The sequence below is a fragment of the Triturus cristatus genome, chromosome 8 (assembly GCF_964204655.1).
Source record: "Triturus cristatus chromosome 8, aTriCri1.1, whole genome shotgun sequence".
Lineage (NCBI taxonomy): Eukaryota > Metazoa > Chordata > Amphibia > Caudata > Salamandridae > Triturus > Triturus cristatus.
Window position 1 is genome coordinate 1,232,265,442 of NC_140591.1, and position 20,962 is coordinate 1,232,286,403.

At 43.0% G+C, this 20,962-nt stretch overlaps 1 protein-coding gene and 1 long non-coding RNA gene across 3 annotated transcripts in view; one reads left to right on the top strand and one right to left on the bottom strand.

The window, feature by feature from the left end:
* Positions 1–20,962, top strand: part of OTC (ornithine transcarbamylase) — a 310,400-nt gene that overhangs the window by 287,390 nt on the left and 2,048 nt on the right. For both annotated transcript variants that reach the window (XM_085622916.1, XM_085622915.1), the window contains exons 8-9: positions 58–207; positions 18,316–18,453. In XM_085622916.1, coding sequence (XP_085479042.1) covers positions 58–207; positions 18,316–18,453 — 288 coding nt within the window. The remainder of the gene's footprint in view (positions 1–57; positions 208–18,315; positions 18,454–20,962) is intronic.
* Positions 18,117–20,962, bottom strand: part of LOC146805646 (uncharacterized) — an 88,758-nt gene continuing 85,912 nt past the window's right edge. Inside the window, exon 3 of the long non-coding RNA XR_014967867.1 lies at positions 18,117–18,427. This is a non-coding gene — a long non-coding RNA (uncharacterized LOC146805646). The remainder of the gene's footprint in view (positions 18,428–20,962) is intronic.

A 20,962-nucleotide genomic window follows, 5' to 3' on the forward strand; every position in this document is an offset into this window, starting at 1 on the left:
CTTGCTTGAAAAGGAAGGTTGTCCAATAAGTGATATTTATATTTTGATTATTTTCAGTCTGGTACTCAGTTACTTCTGACAGATGACCCTATGGAAGCTGCACGCGGAGCCAATGTTTTAGTGACAGACACGTGGGTGAGCATGGGGCAAGAAGAGGAGAAACAAAAGCGGTTAAAAGATTTTCAAGGCTACCAAATCACAATGAAGGTAAGAGGCCATCACTTGCATTTAACACCATTGACAGACTTATTTGAATGCATTAAAGTGGTCAGTATTTTGTGTGCATTGGGGAAAAAATGTTATTTATCATCAGCGTTATTGATTTAATGGGCAGTATATCTGGATGTGCTGACCTCTAATGGAGCTCGGTCACATCCTGGTCCTGTCTGCAGTGTGTTTTTCAGAGGCTACCCTTTCTGATCTGTGACATTTCTTAGCACCTCCATCCTGGTCAGCATGATCATTCATTTCATTAAGTCTTTATTCGATTAAAAAATCATAAAAGACACAGCATCACAATATATAAGCCACATCAATAAATTAAATAAAAAAGCATTAAATACACCAAGACTAGTATAGTAACAGTGAATCAATAATAACAATAAAATCTCATAACCCAATAATAGCTTTTACGATTGCAGATGATCCAGATGATTCCTCCTTATGGCCCAACACGTGGACCAGAACTTTGCCATGGCAACCACAATCACCTCCTTGGTATCACACTTAAGGATACGCAGAGCTGTTTGCGCTGAGCTTATGCCTAACTGTTTACACAGTGGCTTGATCCATTTCATACGAGGAGCTCTATATGCTGGGCATACAAATAACACATGTGAAATTGTTTCAGATAACCCAGGACAACAATGACAGGAGGAATCTGCATTTGAGGCCTGGTTGTTTCCCCATTTTTTAGTAAAAGATTTTAGGGGCAAAAAACCAACTCTATATTGATGGTACAGCTTCCTGTCAATGGTTCCAATAATAATGTCCCAATAGGGTTCCAATAAATAATCGACCTTATGGTCCATAAAAAGATCAGATAATGAATCCCTAGGGGTCTTGGCAAGGGACCTAAGTTGGAGCATCTCAGCATACAATCTCTTAAATTCATTCTTGGACGGAAAAGAAGAACCTTCTGGATCTGACCAGAGATGGCCTAGGTTCAGAGCCTTAAGAGCTACTCTAATATTATGTAACCAAGAAATTTGACGGCACTTGTCAGCATGATCCATGCATTCAACCATGTGAGCCTCACACTGGTGTAATAACAACTCATACACAGTTCACTGGGAGCAATACTCTGCAAGGGCATTTGCACAATAGTACCCAGAAGTAGCACTATCTGATCATTGTTGAGATATCTAGTCAGGGTGACCCAGAGCAATCAGTACTTACTATGGTCCTGTCATATCAATGGGAGGTTGTTTACCAATGGTGTCTGTGCCCTCAGGGCTGTGGGTCCTAATACCGGGGATCTTATACTCCTTTTAGTACTTGTCTCTCAGGATAGCGAGGCATAAAAATCTAAAGGCTGACTCAAGGACATGCTGTGGGCTAGAAACTCAGTAACGCTCAACAATGACACTCAGAACATCAATATCCAGCCAGTGCTTTTAGTTTAAAAAGAAATGGCATTTTTAGTACAGGGCCTAGTGCTCTCCCGCCTTGACTATGGCAACTCAGTCTACCTGGGAAGCCCTCTGTATGTGATCAAGGGGCACATTTACAAGCAGGCGATAAAAAATTATCGCCGCTTTTGCGGCCGTTTTCGGCCGAAAAGCGGCGATAATTTTATCGCCTAATTAGCAAGGTCACGCTAACGCATGAAATCTTGCTTTAGCGTGGGGATTCCTAACGCCCAGCTTTGCATCTCTAATGAGATGCAAAGTTGGCGTTCCTGACCTGACATGACTGGAGAAATGTCGCCAAGCGACATTTCTCCTATCATCAAGCCCCACGCTATGAAGCATAGTGGCAGGAAAAGTAGCGATAACCCCTGTTATCGCTACTTTCCTTACGCCTGCTTCAGGACTGACTTAGCCATGATATCCTATGGAAGGTGGATATCATGGCTAAGTTTGTGGGGCCCTATCAGCAAGCTAACGCCACATTGCGTGAGATTATCCCTGGATTTCCAGCGATAATCTCACGTTAGGCAGTTAGCGTGAGGATTTTTATCGCTGAGGAGATAAGCGTTGCTAATAGCACGCTATCTCAGCGATAAAAATAAACGTTACCCGGCGATAATTATCCTCACGCTAAGAGCGCTGAGCGATAACTATCGCCGGTTGTTGCTGATATGCCCCTAAGTGCCTTCAAATTGTTGAGAATGCTGCAGCCCTCATTCTGCTAAAGATTCCCAAGCATCACTCTGTTTCGTCATCTTTAGCAGGCTTACATTGGCTGCCAGTCCTCAAGAGAAACAAATAAAAATGTCTCTGTCTGGCCCACCCAGTGATTTATAATAAAAGCTCTCCTCTAATTCAGCGGCTGCTAGCTCCCTATAACCCTAAAAGATCGTTACGCTACGCAGATCAGAGACTCCTCACTGTACCAAAAATAAAGAAATCCAGGAGAAGAGGACGTTCGTTTGCCTACCTGACACCAAGGCTCTGGAACTGGCTGCCTTTATCCATGAGGATGACCGAGAAAGAAACAGAATTTAGGAAACTACTCAAAACTTATTTTTTTTGAATGAGCTGCTTGCTTGAACCTATACCTGACTGACTTGATTTTCAGAGCTGGAAGACCCATTGGATAGCTATGTGCTTTACAAATCCCTAGCATAGGATAGCGTTCACATCCAACTAACTACTACAGATATTTAAAATGTATACAAAATTGCACTGGGTACAAATAATTAGGAATCCCTCCTTAGGTGCGTAATAGGAATTAGCACGGTGCGGATCAACTTACTTAAGGATTTTTTAAACGGGGTATCTAACCCCACAAACTTCCTGTTTCTGCAATCTGACAGTTTCCTTTTGACAAAATACCTACCTTCAGTCCCTAATAATCTTAAGAAATGATGCACCACTACAGGCCTACAGGCTTTTCGTTAACATAAACACCTTCAGACTTGAATCTGCTTTTTAACAAATGCACAATAAAGGCCTACAGACTTTGACAGAACATTTGGGCAACCAATACAGAAACGAAGTCTTCATTTAAATTAGGTCTCTCACTAGAAGGGGCAAATCATAATCTATGCAAACCCAAAAACTATTATCATAAAACAGTTTTTTTAACGAAATCGACCTGCAAAATGGCCAGACTTACATTTAATTATTTAATTAAAAAACATTCAGCTGGACATATAAACATCCAACATATCCAGATCTAAGAGTTACAATATTAATTTCAGTCTTTTGTTAGAGGGACTTGCTAAAACACTGGCCAGACCAAGGGGCATATTATCAAGACTGGCGATAAAATTATCGCCGCTTTAGCGGCAGAAAACTGCCGCTAAAACGGCGATAATAGGCTTGATCATATGCTCTATGGAATTCCAATTGAAGCCCATGTTAGATGTGAAGGACATCTAACATGGGCTTCAATTGAAATTCCATAGAGCATATTATCAATCCCATTATCGCCGTTTTAGCGGCAGTTTTCTGCCGCTAAAGCGGCTATAATTTTATCACCTGTCTTGATAATATGCCCCTAAATTTCTGCAAGAGCTTGAGCGTGCCAGTCCACACTGTTTATTCTGTTTACATTTGCTTAGCAACCAAGGATGAAATCTTATACCAAAGCAGGACCTCTTGATGCGGCTGCCGAGGAGTATTTTTTAGCAGTGGTGAACGCCTTTCCTGCAGGTGTCCAGGACCAACTGGGACATACAACACTTTTGCCAAATGGGGGGAAACATGGCGGCCGGTTAGTTTGCGGTCGCGGAGGCTCCTTATTCATGAAGAAGAGTATGCAGGTTTAACGGCGACATAACCCACAGTTTTGCAAGCGGATGTTCTTTTGACCGCTAAGGATAATACGGAATGTAGAAATGCGGGAGAGTTCATTTCAAGCGTGAAAGCTAAATGCAAAAAAAAAGGAGGTATTTTTACCGGTTTGTTTTTTGTTTCCGTGCCGTGCTGTGACAGAGGTGTGGTGGAGTGCGGTACCTTCCTCCGGTTAGGGTGCGGGTTTTCATCCCCCCATTAGTGGCGGTTCTGTAACTCCTTCACCTGTGCTGCTGACTTGGAGGTGGAGGTGGAGCTGGGACGGCGGTGCGGCGGGACGCCGAGGAGCGAGGGAGCGGACGTTTTTGCAGGCAGGGCTGGAGCTCTGGGTCCCTCGAGCCGGACGATCTGCGAGCTTCCCTGATCCTGGACCTCTGCTGGGCACAAGCTGCTCAGGAGCTCGGCAGTGGCCGAAAGGCGTTGATGCAGCAGGCAGGAAACAGAGGCACGCACAAACTAAGGTCGAGCAAGGCAGGCACAAAGTCGAGCACGAAGGCGGAAGGTAACTCCCTGAAGCAGGTTAGTGCAGGTCAATGTGATAAAGCACAGGGTGAAGGTGGGCAGGTACTGGCCAAGGAGACAGCAGCTTTAGGTGCTAGAGGTGTTGATACTGGGGCCCGAATTGCCGCGGTAGAAGTTTCAAGTGCACCTTTGGTAAAGGAAGGAGGAGTAGATGGGAGCCTAAGGGCATCTGGACCCCCGCTCAGTCGAACAAGTGGAAGGAATAGTGGGAGCAAAAACGAAGCAAAATCACTATCACTTGAGGAGTGGGCTAAGTAAAAGCTGTATGAAGGGGGGGCAGGGCTCTCTTAAGTTAAATAACGGAACAAAACTTTCCCCTCCATCGAAACAAGGGGGCACGGCCACAGGAGAGTGGGCAACGCCGAAGAGAAGGAGGAAATCTAAAGTGAATCGAGAGGCTCAAGTATTAAATCTTAAGATCACTCCCTCTTTGAGAACTTTCTTCAATGTAGCTCCTAAAACACTGCTATTAAAGAATCCCACCGTAGGTCCCCCTAAGATTGTCTCACCAAGAGGGGCAGATACAGTTAAATGAATAGGTTTCAGGTTTTGGCAGGACTCTCGGATTCTCTGGAGTCTCAGCATTCCAGCTGTGTAAGAATGGAGGTTCAACCTGTACAACCTCATTTACAAGCCCAATCGCAGGCAGCGACTCCGGAGATGTCGATTGGACTCTCCAATGGAGCAGCTAAAGAGGGAGGAAACAAATGCGCAACTGAGACAGTTCAAGCTGAAAACGTATCTCTACCACAAATACAGCCTCAACCACAAGTCCAGGCGCAATCAGTAGCGGAGTTGATACATTTATTGACAGTTGAGGTCAGAAACAGGTTCGAAACATCTGAGCTAAATCAGAAAGGGATCCGGTCTAGGACAAAAGTTGGATGATGTAGCTGAAAGAACTTCACAGCTGGAGATCGGATGAAAGATCTGGTATCTCAGGTGGCGGTCAACACAAAGGAGATCAGCGACCTTAGGCGCAATGAACAGCAATTGAAAGACAAAATAGAATCACTGGAAAATAACCAACGAAGATGTAATCTTCGGGTGCTTAAGGTCCCGGAAGGAGCCGAAGGAGAAGAAATTTAAACATTTGTGGTACATCTACTCAAGGAAGGGTTACAATTAAAATGGACAGAAGAAGAACTAAGTATGGATATACAAAGGGTCCATAAAGACCCTTATAGAAGGCATGTCAACAAAGTTAAACCAAGGAAAATATTGGTAAACTTCCATACCTAGAGTTTCAAAGATGAAATCCTTCTCAAGGCATTAAAGCAAAGATCTCTGATAGTAGATGGTATCAATTTCGAAATCAGGTCAGATATCTCACAACTGACGGCTAACAAGCAATGGGAACTAGGAAATTTGATTGAGTCTTTCAAGAGTTTGGGAGCCACAGCACAGTTTAAATTTCTGGCCAGCCTAGGAGTAATGCACAATAATAAGATGCAGACTTTCCGTAGGGTTGAGGAGGCGGAAGAATTTCTGAGGTCAATATCAGCAGCTGGAGTTTGATAGGCGTGACTCTCATTAAATTGGTAAGGTACACAGTGCTGTTAGTGCTGAGTTAATGCTCCTTAGCGGCATATCATTATTATTGGGTGGGTTAAGTGGATTATTGAATGCTCCAAATCAGGGCCTCCTCAGGCCTAGGCCATTAGGAAGGAAGAGGAGGGTTTCCCAAGGGGTGGGGATGGGAGGGGATCACGGGTAGTTTTTGGTGCCCGGGTGTGGGAGCATGGGGAAAAAAAACACAAAAACACTTTTGCCAAACAATTCTCTCTGTATGCCAGGATCCACTGCAGTCAGGAAAGTGAGTGTTGCCCAATGAGACCATAACATCCCTAACCTCCCGACGGCACTGCGACCTCTCACCTGACCTTCCACGGATTGCAACAGTGATTTAGTTATGGTGCAGAATGACTCCTCCCAGCTGAGGGGACTTCTCCTTGCTATCAATTATCAAATAATGGCTCTTTGCACTAGGGATTCTCTGGCACCTCCTGCTTCAAGGGCTATAACTCAAAAGTGTATGAGCATGCTTTGGGTTGTTCAAAGATGGCTGGTGTCCACAACTCAAGGCACCTGCTGAAGAAGCGGAAAAGCCACACATAAAAAGGAGATGAAAAATAAGAAAATTGGGATGTATTGGTCCCCAGTAGACCATTTTTGATGTCATATGGTCATTTTGGTTGGGAAGATGTTGTGAAGGATTCAAGCTGGATATCAGGTTAATGGAGGTATTGCAAAAACAACAGTCAAGAGCAGCCACTCCTGTGCTGGCCAGTGTTCAACTTCCCACCACAGAACCCTGCCACTCAACATTTGTGGGGATTCCTGTATGGTCAGGATTCCACTACATTGAAGGCACGAGACAAGCTCCATCACATGCCCATAAAACATAAGCCATATACAACAAATCCCCTCCCGTTCCTCATGTCATTGCAGTGCAAAAGATAAATGCATTGAAAAACAAAACAAGCTTAAATAAGATAAAAATGAGTAACATAAACAAATTGCAAAGCAACAAAATAACCCTTCAAAGCTAACAAAAACTGAAACCATGAGCTGGGTGGTAGCATCACTATTCAATACAAATAATCTTTCAAATATGCCTGGGGTATTCGATCTTTTTCACTTCTTCCCCTTGCACTTGCCAACCCTGTTTCGCCTAAACCAGAAGGTAATGTACCTTCCCCTGAACCAGAAAGCAGAGCATCACACATCCCCTTTCTGCCAGGGCAAACTCTCCATCTTTTATCATCATGTAGGCACTACAATCCTCCATCTTTTCTTTATGAAAAAATCCACCTTTCTGGTACAACGCCACTCTATGTCTATTCCACCACTCACCATTCTCCAAGACTTATACTTGCCCCCACTCTATAAGGGCCTTCAAACTTTAACAGCCCTTTCATCACCCTTCCAGACTTGATCTTGACCCAATCACCTCTTTCTACTGCACTCTTGGCATTGATACGAGAGGCCTTGGACACATGACTTTCCACACATCCATTCATTACCCACTCTTTCATCCATGAGGTTATCCATTTTGGAACTCCGAACCCTTCCTCTCATCAGTTCGAAAGGGCAATTACCAGTGTTCTCCTGCTTTGTAGTGTGGTACGCCCATAACAAATCTTCAACCCCTCTCCTGACATCATGTCCCGCACCACAGCCATTTGGATCACCCCCTTGACTATTCTGTTGGCTCTCTCAGCCATACCATTTCCTAGTGGGTCGTTTAAGGATGTGGTGTGATGTCTAATGCCTATGTTCAAGAGAAATTCCTTCATTATCATGAGAAGCCAGCTGTGTGCCATTGTAAGCAATAAGGATGGATGGTACTCCCGCCTCTAAAAACATTTTCCTCAATACACAGATGGTCTCATCAGTGGTGATTTCTTTCATGAAGAACACACTCAACCACCTCGAGAACCCATCCACGGCAATCAAATCAAACCTACACTCACTATTAACATTCGACATGGGACCAATAAAATTTATGCAAAGACTGTGCCAAGCTTTCCCAGGGTCCTGTATGTGCCCCGTAAAGGACTGCATACCCACTTTAAGCCTCCTAACCCCTTCCTTGCATAAACTGCACTTCACCACCTATGTGGCTACCTGATCACCCATGCCAGGCCACCAGAACTGTGTTACATTTTGTCCCAGATGTCCCTTGTGCACCATACTTGAGTCTGCTTCTCAACCCCACAGGAGTAACAAATCTGTCACCCCTCATTAGAACCACATGCCCACATGCGGTCATTTCCTCTTCAAGGATTTTAACATAGGGGCAGACAAGTACTGGGACACAACTCTCCATCTTTCCACCAAAAACCAACATCTGTATGACTTCTTTGAGAGTATTATCGTTATTCATTTTTACAGCACCATTCTTCCAATATAAATGCACCAGATCCCTCCGAAACCACATCTTGTACAGAAACTACAGGCTCTGTCCATTTGTCCCCCCAATCATCCAATCCATTCATAGTTTTGTGATCTACTGCTAGCTGAGACAAACAATCAGCTTGCGTGTTCCTCCAATCCTGTATGTGTTCTAGCACATAACGATATTCCTGAAACCTAGCAGCAAGTCTAGCCAATCTGGCTGTACACCTGCTGGTAAAAGAATCTGGATTAGGGGTTTGTGATCTGTATGTATATCCGCAAGTTATTGTACAAATTTTGCATGGCATTCTGTCAGACCCATAAAAGACCTCAACAGCTCTTTATCCTGTGGTCCCTCTGGATCAGGAAGAATGGAGGCTTGCCAAAGCCTAGAGCAAGCACTGCTCCTACCCCTCCATTTCACACTTCAGAGGATTCCATAAGCTCTTCCCAGCCTCTGCATCACTGCTTTTTCCTCTTGATAACAGCAGCATCACTGCACCTCCGCCCAGACCTAGCATGCGCCTGACATGGGCAATGGAACTCACGGCAGCGTCTACATGATCCAGAATGGTAGACCACACTCTGTGCCTTCACTCTTCAGCCAGCAAGGTCTTCAGACACTTTCAGTGCGACAGTGCACAACATGGGTCCACAGTGATACTTTTTCAGGTCAGTACAGCAGGGCAGCTGGAACCACCAGTCATTAGGAGAGCTAGAGAGTTGTAGAATACAAGTCAGACTAGATGACCCACACACCAGGGCTCCTGACAGAGGCAACTAAGTGCTGGGTTTGTCCTTCTTTTTTTCCAAGGCTCTTGCTCAGCTCAATTTGCCTGCAAAGGGCTTGTTCAGTGGAGAAGGAGAATTCTGCCAATAGTGGGATACCAACACAATCTAAGATAGGCTCACCATCTCCTCCTACCTCTGACTGACACTACTAAGAGCCACCCCAATGCAAAAAATCCAAGATGTTGAATCATCCAAAAATCAGACAGTATCAGGTTCCTGTGCTTTTCTTCACCAATAGATGCCTACCCCTTCCTCTCTAAATGTCAGCAATAAAAAACTGGGATTTTTCATAGCTGGCATCCACTTGCTACAATCTGCATAACCTATGAACAAGCCTTGGTACTACAAATATCCATCCAGCATAAACATTCACTTGCAGAAACACGCAATAACTGCATCAGGACAGGACTGGGAACCAAAGCACAGCGAGTGAGACAACCACTGCAAGAAGAGTTTGGGTGTGTTGAGGGTTTTCCACCAAGATATTTTTGAAAAAATAACAACTGGGTAAAGGGTGCTTTTTTACAGTACAATTTTCATTATATCCTGAAAATGCCATATCATTTACGCATAGCAGATGATGGTCATATAATGTCAGTCAGTCAGTCAGTCAAAGTACTTTTATTTCGATAAATAAATATCATAAAAAGACATAGGAACAATACAATACAAATTCATAAAGAGACATTATTTCATTAAACAACTCAATCATTTAAAATATTAAAAAAGAGGTCAGTCAGATAAAACCATCTATTTACATCCATCTAAAAATTACATTTATATACAAGAATCCCCCAAGAAACAAGATCCTGCTGACAGTGTTAGTAAAATCACCATTATAGGTTGATATTTGTCTAATTATTGGGTGACTTGCTTTTCTTAATCCTAATAGCCCCCACCAGGAAACTAGCTACATGATACATAATCCTGGGGGTTTGTAAAAGCTGTAAAAAAAGGATAGCAGGCTTGACTTGAATAAACCCAGCCTCCCTTAAAATAGGAAGCAAATATTTCTTTCTTGGGGCAGTGTAAAAGTCACAGAACATCAAGAAATGTGTAGTATCCTGAAACGAAAAATTATCACATTTACACGGACTGGCGTTTTCTGGGATACACCAGGTTGGAAAGTGTCCAAGTATTAGGTGAATCATGTTAAACCTGAAACGAGTTAAAAGGAACCGGTGAAAAGGAAGATTTACTATGGTTAAATAAGGTTCGGTACCTATGTGGGTACTCAAAATGATGCTACTCCGAACCAAAGGTTTCTCCAGTTCAACTCTTTCTCTTTCTGAGCTTAATAACTCGCCCATCATCCTCTTAATAAGACCAATGTCTTTCGCAGTGATCAGTTCCGGGGCGGAAAAAAGTTCCACTCTCCCTAATTTAACAAAACAATTTTTAATGTAAACTAGCCACGGTATTTTTATGGCTCTATCCAACTGCAAACAGTCTTTTAAAATGATGTGGTTGAGGGGAATTTCTTGATTCAGCCATATTTTTAACCAGGCCACGACCGGAGCTACTCTAATCAGGTCTGAAATGTAACCCATTCCCAGTTCTGTATGGACAATATATGTGGGAGAAGACTGCGGTACAGAAAGTATCGATCTCAAAAATTTATTTTCAGTAATCTGTATACTGTCAGAATTGCAATTGCCCCATATAGCACTTCCATATGTGGCAACAGCAAGACATTTTGCCTTATAAATTTTGAGTAGCGACGCTATTGGCCTAGCACCTAGTTTTTTACCAAATCCCTGAAGGGCTGAAGATGATCTAGCTAGGGCAATATTTCTAGTTTTTATCTGGGGGCCCCAAGTGCCTCTTTCATCAAATGTAATCCCCAGGTAAGGAAAAGTAGCTACCTTACACAGCTCTTGCTTCCCACAAACAAATGTCTTTGAGATCTTACTCTTTTTATTCTTGCCCATTATCATGATTTGGGACTTTTTAGCATTAATCTTTAAGTCCAATGATCCCATAAAATTCTCAAATGCGTCCAATAATCTTTGTAGACCCACCCCAGTGCGTGAGAGCAGGACAGCATCATCGGCATATAAGAGAACTGGAATACCAAGATCTCCTACGCGTGGGATGTCTAGGGTTGCATCTTTGAGAATAGGGTCCAGGGCGTTTATATAAATGGTAAATAATAGCGGCGCCAGAATGCACCCCTGCCGCACGCCCCTATCCGACTTAAAGTGACTTGTACAGCGCCCTTCTGAGGTTACTCTAATCGAGGTTGTTAAATCAGTATGTAGGTCTGCTAATAGATTAACAAGGGCCCTATCTAGACCAATGTCTAGCAAAATTTCCCATAGTTTAGAGCGATTTACCAGGTCAAACGCTGACGAGAGGTCCATGAACGCCAGGTACATAGAACCCTCTTTAGCCCTTGTATATTTTTCAACTAGTAAATACAAATTAAACCCTTGGTCTATTGTGCTTCTTTTTGGTCTAAAACCATACTGGGCATTTGACAGTACCCCTTTCTCTGTAAGCCACTCATTCAATTTTGTTAAGATAACTCGTCCCAATATTTTCACTGAGGTATCAATCAGGGAAATAGGTCTGTAACAGGAAGGATCTTGTCTATTACCCTTTTTAAAGACAGGAATAATGATGGATTTTTTCCAGGAATCTGGGATTCTTGCATTAGAGAGAGCATTAAAAACATTACATAAAATTTTTGCCCAAAATTTCGGCTCACTTTTATAGACATCCCCAGGCACCCCGTCAGGTCCTGGGGCTTTATTTTTTTGAGTTAGATCTATCGCCCTTTCAACGTCTACTATATCAAAGGTGACAGCAGTGTCACCAGTAGAGGGTGCCCCTACGTCAGTTTCCGGGATCCCATCATTTGCAGCCACACTCATTGTTGCTGAATATATCTGGCTAAAATATTTGATCCAGTCTTCATCTGGGATATTTGCCTCCAAGGGGCTATTGGAATCATCACAGAAAAATGGCTGATTTATTATTTTCCAGAATAAGCTGCTATTTTTTAAAGTTTCTGGTTCGAGGAGTTGAATCAGCGCATTTTCTTTCAAGACCCTCTTTCTTTCTAAGATGGTTTTTTTATACACAGACCTTGCACTGATTATATCAGCATGAATCGTAGGGGTCGCTTTAAGTGCCTTTAATAAGACTCCATGTGCTTTCGTGCATTCCTTGTCAAACCATCTTTTTCCCATCACGGGCTTCTGACTCGATTTATTCTGAAGACCCTGGTTCAATTCCTTACAGATGTTTTCAAAAGCCATTAGAATATCTGTCGGTTGTGTACTACTCTCTAAACATATTGTGACTTCTTCTTCTACTTTGGACAACACATCTCGTAAGAAAATGTCCGGCACAATTTTAGTCCATTTCAACCGTCGATTCTGGTCTTTTGCCTTCAGATTTACACCCCCTCTATTTTTTGCTCTATTAAGTGAGATTAAATCTGTTTGCATTACTGCAAGTACAACGGGATTGTGATCACTAAAAACTGAAACCTCTGTATAATAATTTAACACATTATGCAACAAAAAAGAAGACACAAAAATATAATCAATTATAGTAGCCGTATCCTTTGCCTTAAAAGTAGGGGCTCTATATATTCCCTTCCCACACCCGGATTCATATAGGTTCCATCTAGCCAAAAAGATTTCCAAAAGCTCCCCAGACCTGGTATGTTCTAGATGGACCGGTGAGGAAAGAGGGGAGCCTTCATCCTCTTGACTAATACAGGGGAGGGTACACGGATGTATATTAAAGTCCCCTAATAATATTAATTCGAAAGAATTTACATTAGCACTATAGACCGACAAGAAGTTGTCCAAAACTTCCAGGTTTTGGCTAGTACACTCCTTAGCGTGTGTATTATAAAAATTTACAAATAAAATCCTGACCTTATCTAAGGTTAATAATTCAACAACCAAGCAATTTTCAGAGCCCGACATACACTGTGATAGGGTCCCTTTCAAATCCAGTTTGAATAAACTCAGCAGACCCCCCTTAGCCCTCCCTGCCACACTGCACGTTGCTGGAACAAAAAAATGGGAATAGCCATCCAGGGCAAAACTGTTCGAATTGTCCCAAGTCTCTTGGAGGGCAATGATGTCAAAAGATTTTAATGATGTTAACCATTCATCAATCCCACTTTTGTTTTTTATGCCGGCGATATTCCATGTGGCAATTTTAAGGGATGAAACTGTTGGCTGTGCCGACTTCACTGGTGTTTCAGACAGTCAGTCGTTTTCCTCCAAGGATGATAAAACAGAAAAACGATTATGGAGAGATAAAGTATTACCCAGCTGACTGTTTGGAAACTGCTGAACCTGCGTGTCCCCACTGATTTGATAGGAAGATCTATTCACATTTGCAACAGAACCAACTTGCCCCCTCCCATGACCAGGATACCTATGCTGTACAGGCAAATAGTGTTGAGAATTGTCCAAATGATTATAAAAGAAACCCAGAGGTCTAACACGTACCGAGTTTTCCACGGTTGGCAGAACGGCAGCCCTGAGGAGGACTGTTGCCACGTGTTGGGGATATTTGAAGTTTATGATAATACAGTCCCCCCTTATGTTCTTCCTACCGTTGCCAATCCAGCTAACTCAACGGGTGAATAATATGTCTTCTGCAAGGGCACACGGAAAACCACAATTCCTGTTCAACCAGGCCAGCGTTTTGTTTTTTAGGGCAACATATGTTTCTTGCCTTGAGTCAGACAGACAACTATCAATCTCCGGAACATTAGTTAGAACAAGCGTATATGGCACGCAATCCGGAGGGAGGTTTACACATTCACTCCTCCTCGGTCTATTTCTCCCACCTAGTTCAGTCCCACCTGCAATATTCTGCTTATTATTTTGGGCATATTGTGTTTGTACTGTTGCCTGTGCATTCGCAATACCCATTGATGGCATAAACGTTGGTTGGGTAGTCAGTGAGTTAGTGACTAAAGGCGCCTTTGCATTCGCCCCGGTGTCATTACCATGTACCTTTAGGCCATCCAATTGATGTGCCTCTGGACCCCCTGTGCCCCCTATACTAGATCCCATCACCCCCAATAGACGAGGTTGTGATATTGACCCATTTTGAGACTGAGTAATATAGGAATGTAAAGCACCTTCCAAACTAGTGACTTTTTGGGCCACAATATCTAGCTTTTCTACCAGTGGAGAAATCAATGCCTGTAGTTTAGACTCAAATAAGTTTGTCAAGAGAATAATCTGGGAAGGGTGCAGAATGTTTCCCTCGACATTATTTATTAGCTCAGGGGCATCTTCTCCACTAGTAGGGGATGTGCCTGCCTTTTTAGTCTTCCGGGTCACTACTCTTCTAACGGGTGCCTTCCTACATGCACGTACCTTTCTCCGTAATGGAGACTGAGGTGGTGTGCGCCTTCGAGGGGATGTCACACCTGGACTTAATATAAGGTCGTGGACAATCTCCTGTTCGGCCTCTAATATCTCATTATTTGTTTCTGCATCAGTATCCATTATCGAACAACGATTAGGCAATGAGGTAGACTGGGTACATACCCTTGTAGGTGAAGAATCTGGGCTAATCCTTGTTAGTGATAGTCTCCTATCTTTGTTGATCTTACTGACAACCTTGACGAGATAATTGTCCATTGTCCTTGCTTCAGTATGTGGGACTTGTTTACCAGGCCTCACTTTAGACATTGTCAACAAGTACAATATAAATCAGGTTTTGGTCACACTGACAGTCACAATATGAATTACAGCCTTGGCCAAGACATAAACAACTGGGGAAACAAAGTCTTACTGTGTGTCCTGGATGTAGAGTGCGCGGAGCAAATAACAGGGCCCGGCCCGGCCTCACTCGGTCCTCTGAGGGCCACAGAGGGCCCGCCCTTTGCCCGGGCTTAGCCCGGCGCCCGCCCGCGCGCGTCCCGCGACGCGGAGGTAGCAACAGAGTTTTAAGCGCCTCCGGGCGCGTGCTTGGCGTCACGAGCCGCTGGGGCACCTGGGAGCGGTAGTTCGCCGCTGTGGGGCTGCGCGGTGATGTGGCGGCGAGAGGAGCCCAGGCGAACAGCGGTGAGGCTACAGGTGAGGTGGAGAGGGCACCAACAGCTCCACGACGTTCCCTCGCATAGAAATCTGGCTTCCCCGCTCCACCGAGGGAGCAACAGAGTTTTAAGCGCCTCCGGGCGCGTGCTTGGCGTCACGAGCCGCTGGGGCACCTGGGAGCGGTAGTTCCCCGCTGTGGGGCCGCGCGGTGATGTGGCGGTGATGTGGCGGTGATGTGGCGGCGAGAGGAGCCCAGGCGAACAGCGGTGAGGCTACAGGTGAGGTGGAGAGGGCACCAACAGCTCCACGACGTTCCCTCGCATAGAAATCTGGCTTCTAAAGCACACGTTAACCCATAGGGATCTGGCACTGAATAGCAGATGTTTATTGTTACCCAACGCAATGGTACTCATTTTATCAACATCAGATGGGTGAAAGGCTGAGTGGACCCTTCCAGGATTTGAACCTGTGATCATGTGGTCGAACACAGGCCCCTGCAATGGACACATTAGTCCACTGAGCCACCAGATCTTGCTATACAATTGTATACAATTATACCTAGTCTTGGTGGGAACAACAAGGAGTGTACATATATTCTTATAAGAAATGTCAAGAAAGATGTCAAGTAGGAAAACAAGAATTTAAACCGACTATATTTGTACTTAATACACAGGACCTAATAAACAATGCAGTAAACAAAGTGATATAAAAATGACATAGCCTCCACAACTTTATAAAGGTTTAGAGGAATAAAATGTGCTTTGTAGCTTGGAAAAATCTAATGGATGTCCTTGTCCTGACATATGTAAATGAAGCACTTTACTGACGGAGTACACATTTTAAAAACTTCAAATCCTGGGTTCATTCACAGATTACGTAGGTGCCACCCCTTGGAGCAGTATGCTTCTGAGGGCAAAATGATGAATGATCATCTGAATTCTTAGTCTCAACAAACCAACTTTTCTCCATGTACATTGAACCTGAATTCTACTAAATGCATCCACGGTGTGCGCAAAATGCACTTGAGGTTTGAAAATGCCCTTCACTTGGTACCTGAGAAAAGTAAACTGGTAGTAGAGTTAGAAAAAACAGAAACGAATGGCCTTATCAAAAAAAGCATTTTTGTGGCCGGAAACAGCCTGATTCACAGAATCGGGCCATTTCATACCCCAAAAATGCTTTTTCATATGTACAATGCACAAATTGTGATTCTGTAATGTTACCGAATCGCAATTTGTGTTTAGCGATCAGTATTTTGAAAAGGCGTGTTTAGGACGTTCCTTCCAAATACCGAATTGTAGTACTATGTATGAATGTTTTGCGACCCAATTACGGTCGCAAAACATTCATTTTTTACTAACACCTCAAAGGTGATGGTAACCATATGCAAATGTAAAAGGGTCACCACAGGGCCCTTTCCCCCTTGTGAATGTTGAAACAAATATTTTTTAAGAGCAGGCAGTGGTCCACAGGACCACTGCCTGCTCTTAATAAAATAAAACCTAAATGTTTCATTTTATTTTTTTAAATGCATCCTGAAAATGGGCTGCATTTCCCTAAAAAACTGAATGCTTTAATAAAAAGCAGTCACAGACATGGTGGTCTGCTGACCCCATCAGACCACCATGTCTGTGATTGGTGCAAGTTCTAACGGGTTGCAAACTGCGATCTACCTCATTAATATTCATTTGCAGGATTACAGCTGCCCCTGCAGTGCGCATGTCGGGTTGGTCGGCTGGCTTGCTCCGGCCTGCCCGACATGTGCACTGTAGACCCAGCAATCCCATGGCTGAGAAACAGCTGGGGGATTGCTGGCATAGGCCCTCATCCTCAAAATGAGTACTGGGTTAGCCTGCTTCCACCAATCCTGGAGCTGCTCTCATGCTGATGAGAGCAGCTCCAGGATTGGTTGGATTGGAGTTCCACTGGGCATTCCTGCTCGTGGATGCCAGAGAAGAAGGGCGCACCGGGGGAGCCGCATCTGGGGAGCCGCATGTATGGTGAGTTTGGCGCCATCGCGCCATACCAAATGTTGATATTTCCAGCCGCCTTCCCTTCTCTTGCATGCAGAAATATTAAGTTTGGGGTACATTTATCAAATTTTCATGAATCGCAAAGCAGCAAGTCACCTTGCTGCACTGCATTAAAGAGAAAGGGCAGGAATGTGCCAATTTTAAAATAATACAGCACATTCTTGTCCTTTCCATGGCTGGTACACTCTTGGCATACTAGCACCGATGAAGGAACCCTTGCAGCATTGTGTAATGGTGCCTGTGTTGTAAGCAGGTTTGTTCTTGTGTAGGAAGGGACACCTTCCTGAACAAAAACAATCCTCTGAGGCATTTTACTCTTTCAATGTGTGCTGCAGAATGCAGCACACATAGAAAGAGGAAAAAACGAGGAGAAATAAAGATATTTCTTCTCATTATGCCTCATCCAGGTCTACCAGTAATGGCAAATCCGGGATTGCGCCAAAATCCATGGGTGGATGCGTGGTAACACCCACACTCCACTCATGGAAATTCCTCAATGGGGCAAAGTAATGCAACACAGTGATTTGCACTGTGTAGTGTTACTCTAGATTTATCAAGCCACTCAGGGCTACACAGGTAGCCTTGCATGGCTTGATAAATCTGACTTTGTTTTTGCATCGCCCTTGGGCCCTCTTGCGAGGCACAAGGGTGACAGAACAAAAATGCTAAATATGCGCCTAAGTTCCTGTGTGAATCAGAATCAGAGTGCAGCCTTCCCTTTTACTACACATACGTTTGTGTAAGATCCAAGAAAAGTATTGCGAATTAGACACTTTTCCACTAAGTTGTGTATGACTTTTGATTTGAATATTATTACATTTTGGGTAACTTAAAAATAACAAAATAAAAAAGGGCGAGCCCTGTAGTTCTAAGGGCTGTACATCAATTGAACATTTTAATAGCAGTATACAATACTATTCTTTGAAAAAAGTTCACGTTGCATTATACAAACATTTGCCAGTTTCCATCTCTTCCCCATAAGTCCAAAACAATCAATCCTGTTATGTTATTTTGTTATGTTAAGTGAATTTCTGAGATAAAGTTTCCATTATAAGTATGTTTTGCCAAATTTCTTGACAGACGGCAAAGGCTGCTTCTCCAGATTGGACCTTCTTGCACTGCTTGCCGCGGAAACCGGAAGAAGTAGATGACGAAGTTTTTTACTCCGAAAGATCATTGGTTTTCCAAGAGGCTGAAAACAGAAAATGGACAGTAATGGTATGGGATGCATGGAACCTGTTGCTTGTACTGTGTTCATAAATCTATTTTATTGGATTTCATCAAAACATGATCAACATGGTATGACCTAACTCACCATAAAATACTCAGCTTGGATAAACAAATTACACCAGAAGCTGGAGAAAAATCATTGATATGTCGTACAGAACAGCTTTTTCTAGAATTTTAGGGATGACGAATACTTTGGGGTGAATAAAGTGTGCTAGGAACTTGCTGTTTTAAGTTACTAACTTGCCCTCTTAAATTAATCTCCTCACAAAGAAGAAAGTCTGGTGGAGGTTGTTTTCGATTTTACCACTCAATATGTAATACATACAAACAGTGATACAACACTTTTCATAGCACCATCCTTGCGGCACCATGAATGCGCCGTATTTCTGTACGGTGCTCCATGTCACAAGGATTTACAGATACTTTAGAATTCCTGACGTATCTGTAGGCACAAAATTGACGCATTGCTGGAGTGTGTCTGACAACAAACACAACTCCAGCAAGCCTAATGTTAAAAGCCCTGCATCACTCCTTACGCCTGCTTCAAGCAGGCGTAAGGATCTGACGTAGTGACGCCCCAGAGGTGTCGCAGTGAAATCTCATATATTTCACTGTGTCACTTCTACGTGGCTTTCCTGCAACAGAACGCCAAACCTGCATACATTATACCTGTTGCAGGTATAATGTAGCGCAGGGGTTTACAAAGTGATGCATCTGCTTAGATGCATCACTTTGTAAATATGGTGCAGCGTGGCACATTTTTCACGCCGCCCGAGCATCACAAAAAGTGATGCAACAGCGGCATAGGGCCTCATAAATGAGGCCCAGGTCTTCCTAAATTGCATGGATATTTGGTGAATGACGTCGGCATGGTTCAGGAGTTAAGTAAGGGTACACATTTCTGGATGCACCTAAACTGGATGAGTTCATATACATTGAATGCCAAGTTCCTTTTCTATGTTTCTCAGAGTAAATTAACTAGTGTGTCCTACTACCCATTATTCCAGATCATCAGTATCAATACTGACACACACAACCAAAAAAATATTGGTACTATCCTTTAATGAAGCTATAAATCAACCAAATCAGTAAATTCTTTCATTTCTAGATGACACTTTTTTGACAGATTAGATTAGCCAATATTTGTTTAATACACTGGTAATGTAAAATACTATTGGATCTCAATGGACTGTGTGGCTCCTCAAATCTAAGTCAGCCATTGCAATGATTGCAGACATTTGCCTCAAGAATTTGGTTGAATACCTACATCTGAAATCACACTATGCCAGCTTTCAGAAAGTTGAATTGATCACTTTTTAATGCATTCACACTGGTTCTTAAAGCCCTTTTTTCAGGCTCCATCTCATACAAAAATGTATTATCTTAATGAATTCCACCAAGGCATCTGAGGTTCACCAGAATAATCTTACTTGCAAAACATTATGATTGCCAATGGCATGTACCTCTTCCACCACGTGCAAAATGCTGGAATGAACTGCCACTCCTTACCTCCATGCCACCCTCACCCAGAATGAGAGATGTGTTTTGAAATGTAGACCCCAAGTACATAGATTTTCCATATTGATGTTAGATATTTTATAAACAAATGATTTATTTTCAAATTTTATCATTTGGTGGTAATCATTGAGACATGACAATAGTGTGTGTTCGCAAAGCAGTAATGATTTAGCTTTAAAAAAAGACTTTTTGCAATAATGTAAAAAATATAAGAAATCATCATTCAAGGGTGCCTTCCCATTTTGGATATGTGTATACACCACTTCTGCATGAAGGCGAACTTGGGTAATGTGCTGCACATCTGTTCCATTTCAACAGCGTAGTTTACATCGTTGAAGCCCTTGAGACTTTGGACTTTTTTCCTTCTGGTGTAGGATATTTAGGTATTCTGTTTTTGCCTCTGATTTCCACCATGGGTGAAATTTCAGTATTTTGAGCACCCTACAACCAGTGAAGAAATTCGCAGTATGTCCAGCAGATGTCTGTGCAGCACATGATACATTAGATACCACACAGCTATTCTATCACAGAACAGTATTTTATTCCATTAACCTCTTGGTGCTGATAGATTAATGGCTTATGAGGACTCTTTATTGTTTTCCCTCACAAATTCCTCTGTATTAAATGGGAGGTGTATGTCCATATCTGTAGAATGTCCACCACATGCATTGGATGTTGGAATACCTACATCTGCCACCTTTATCTGTACATTTCTTTTGGACCAGACAATTGTGGATCATTCATACGGCACCAAATAAGGAGATTGTAAGGATGGTCTTTGTTGTACTTAGGTGATAACATTTCCACCAGTTCCTTAATACAGTAGAGGTTGCCATAACAGCAAGTGCAAATAGTGTTACCAATTTGCATTCATATATTTGTACCATTTTCATGAGTATAGCACAATTTTAAAGACTGCAGCAGCATTATCAGTTTGCATAGATAGTTCACCATAAAAACTGACAACGATTGCGTTGAC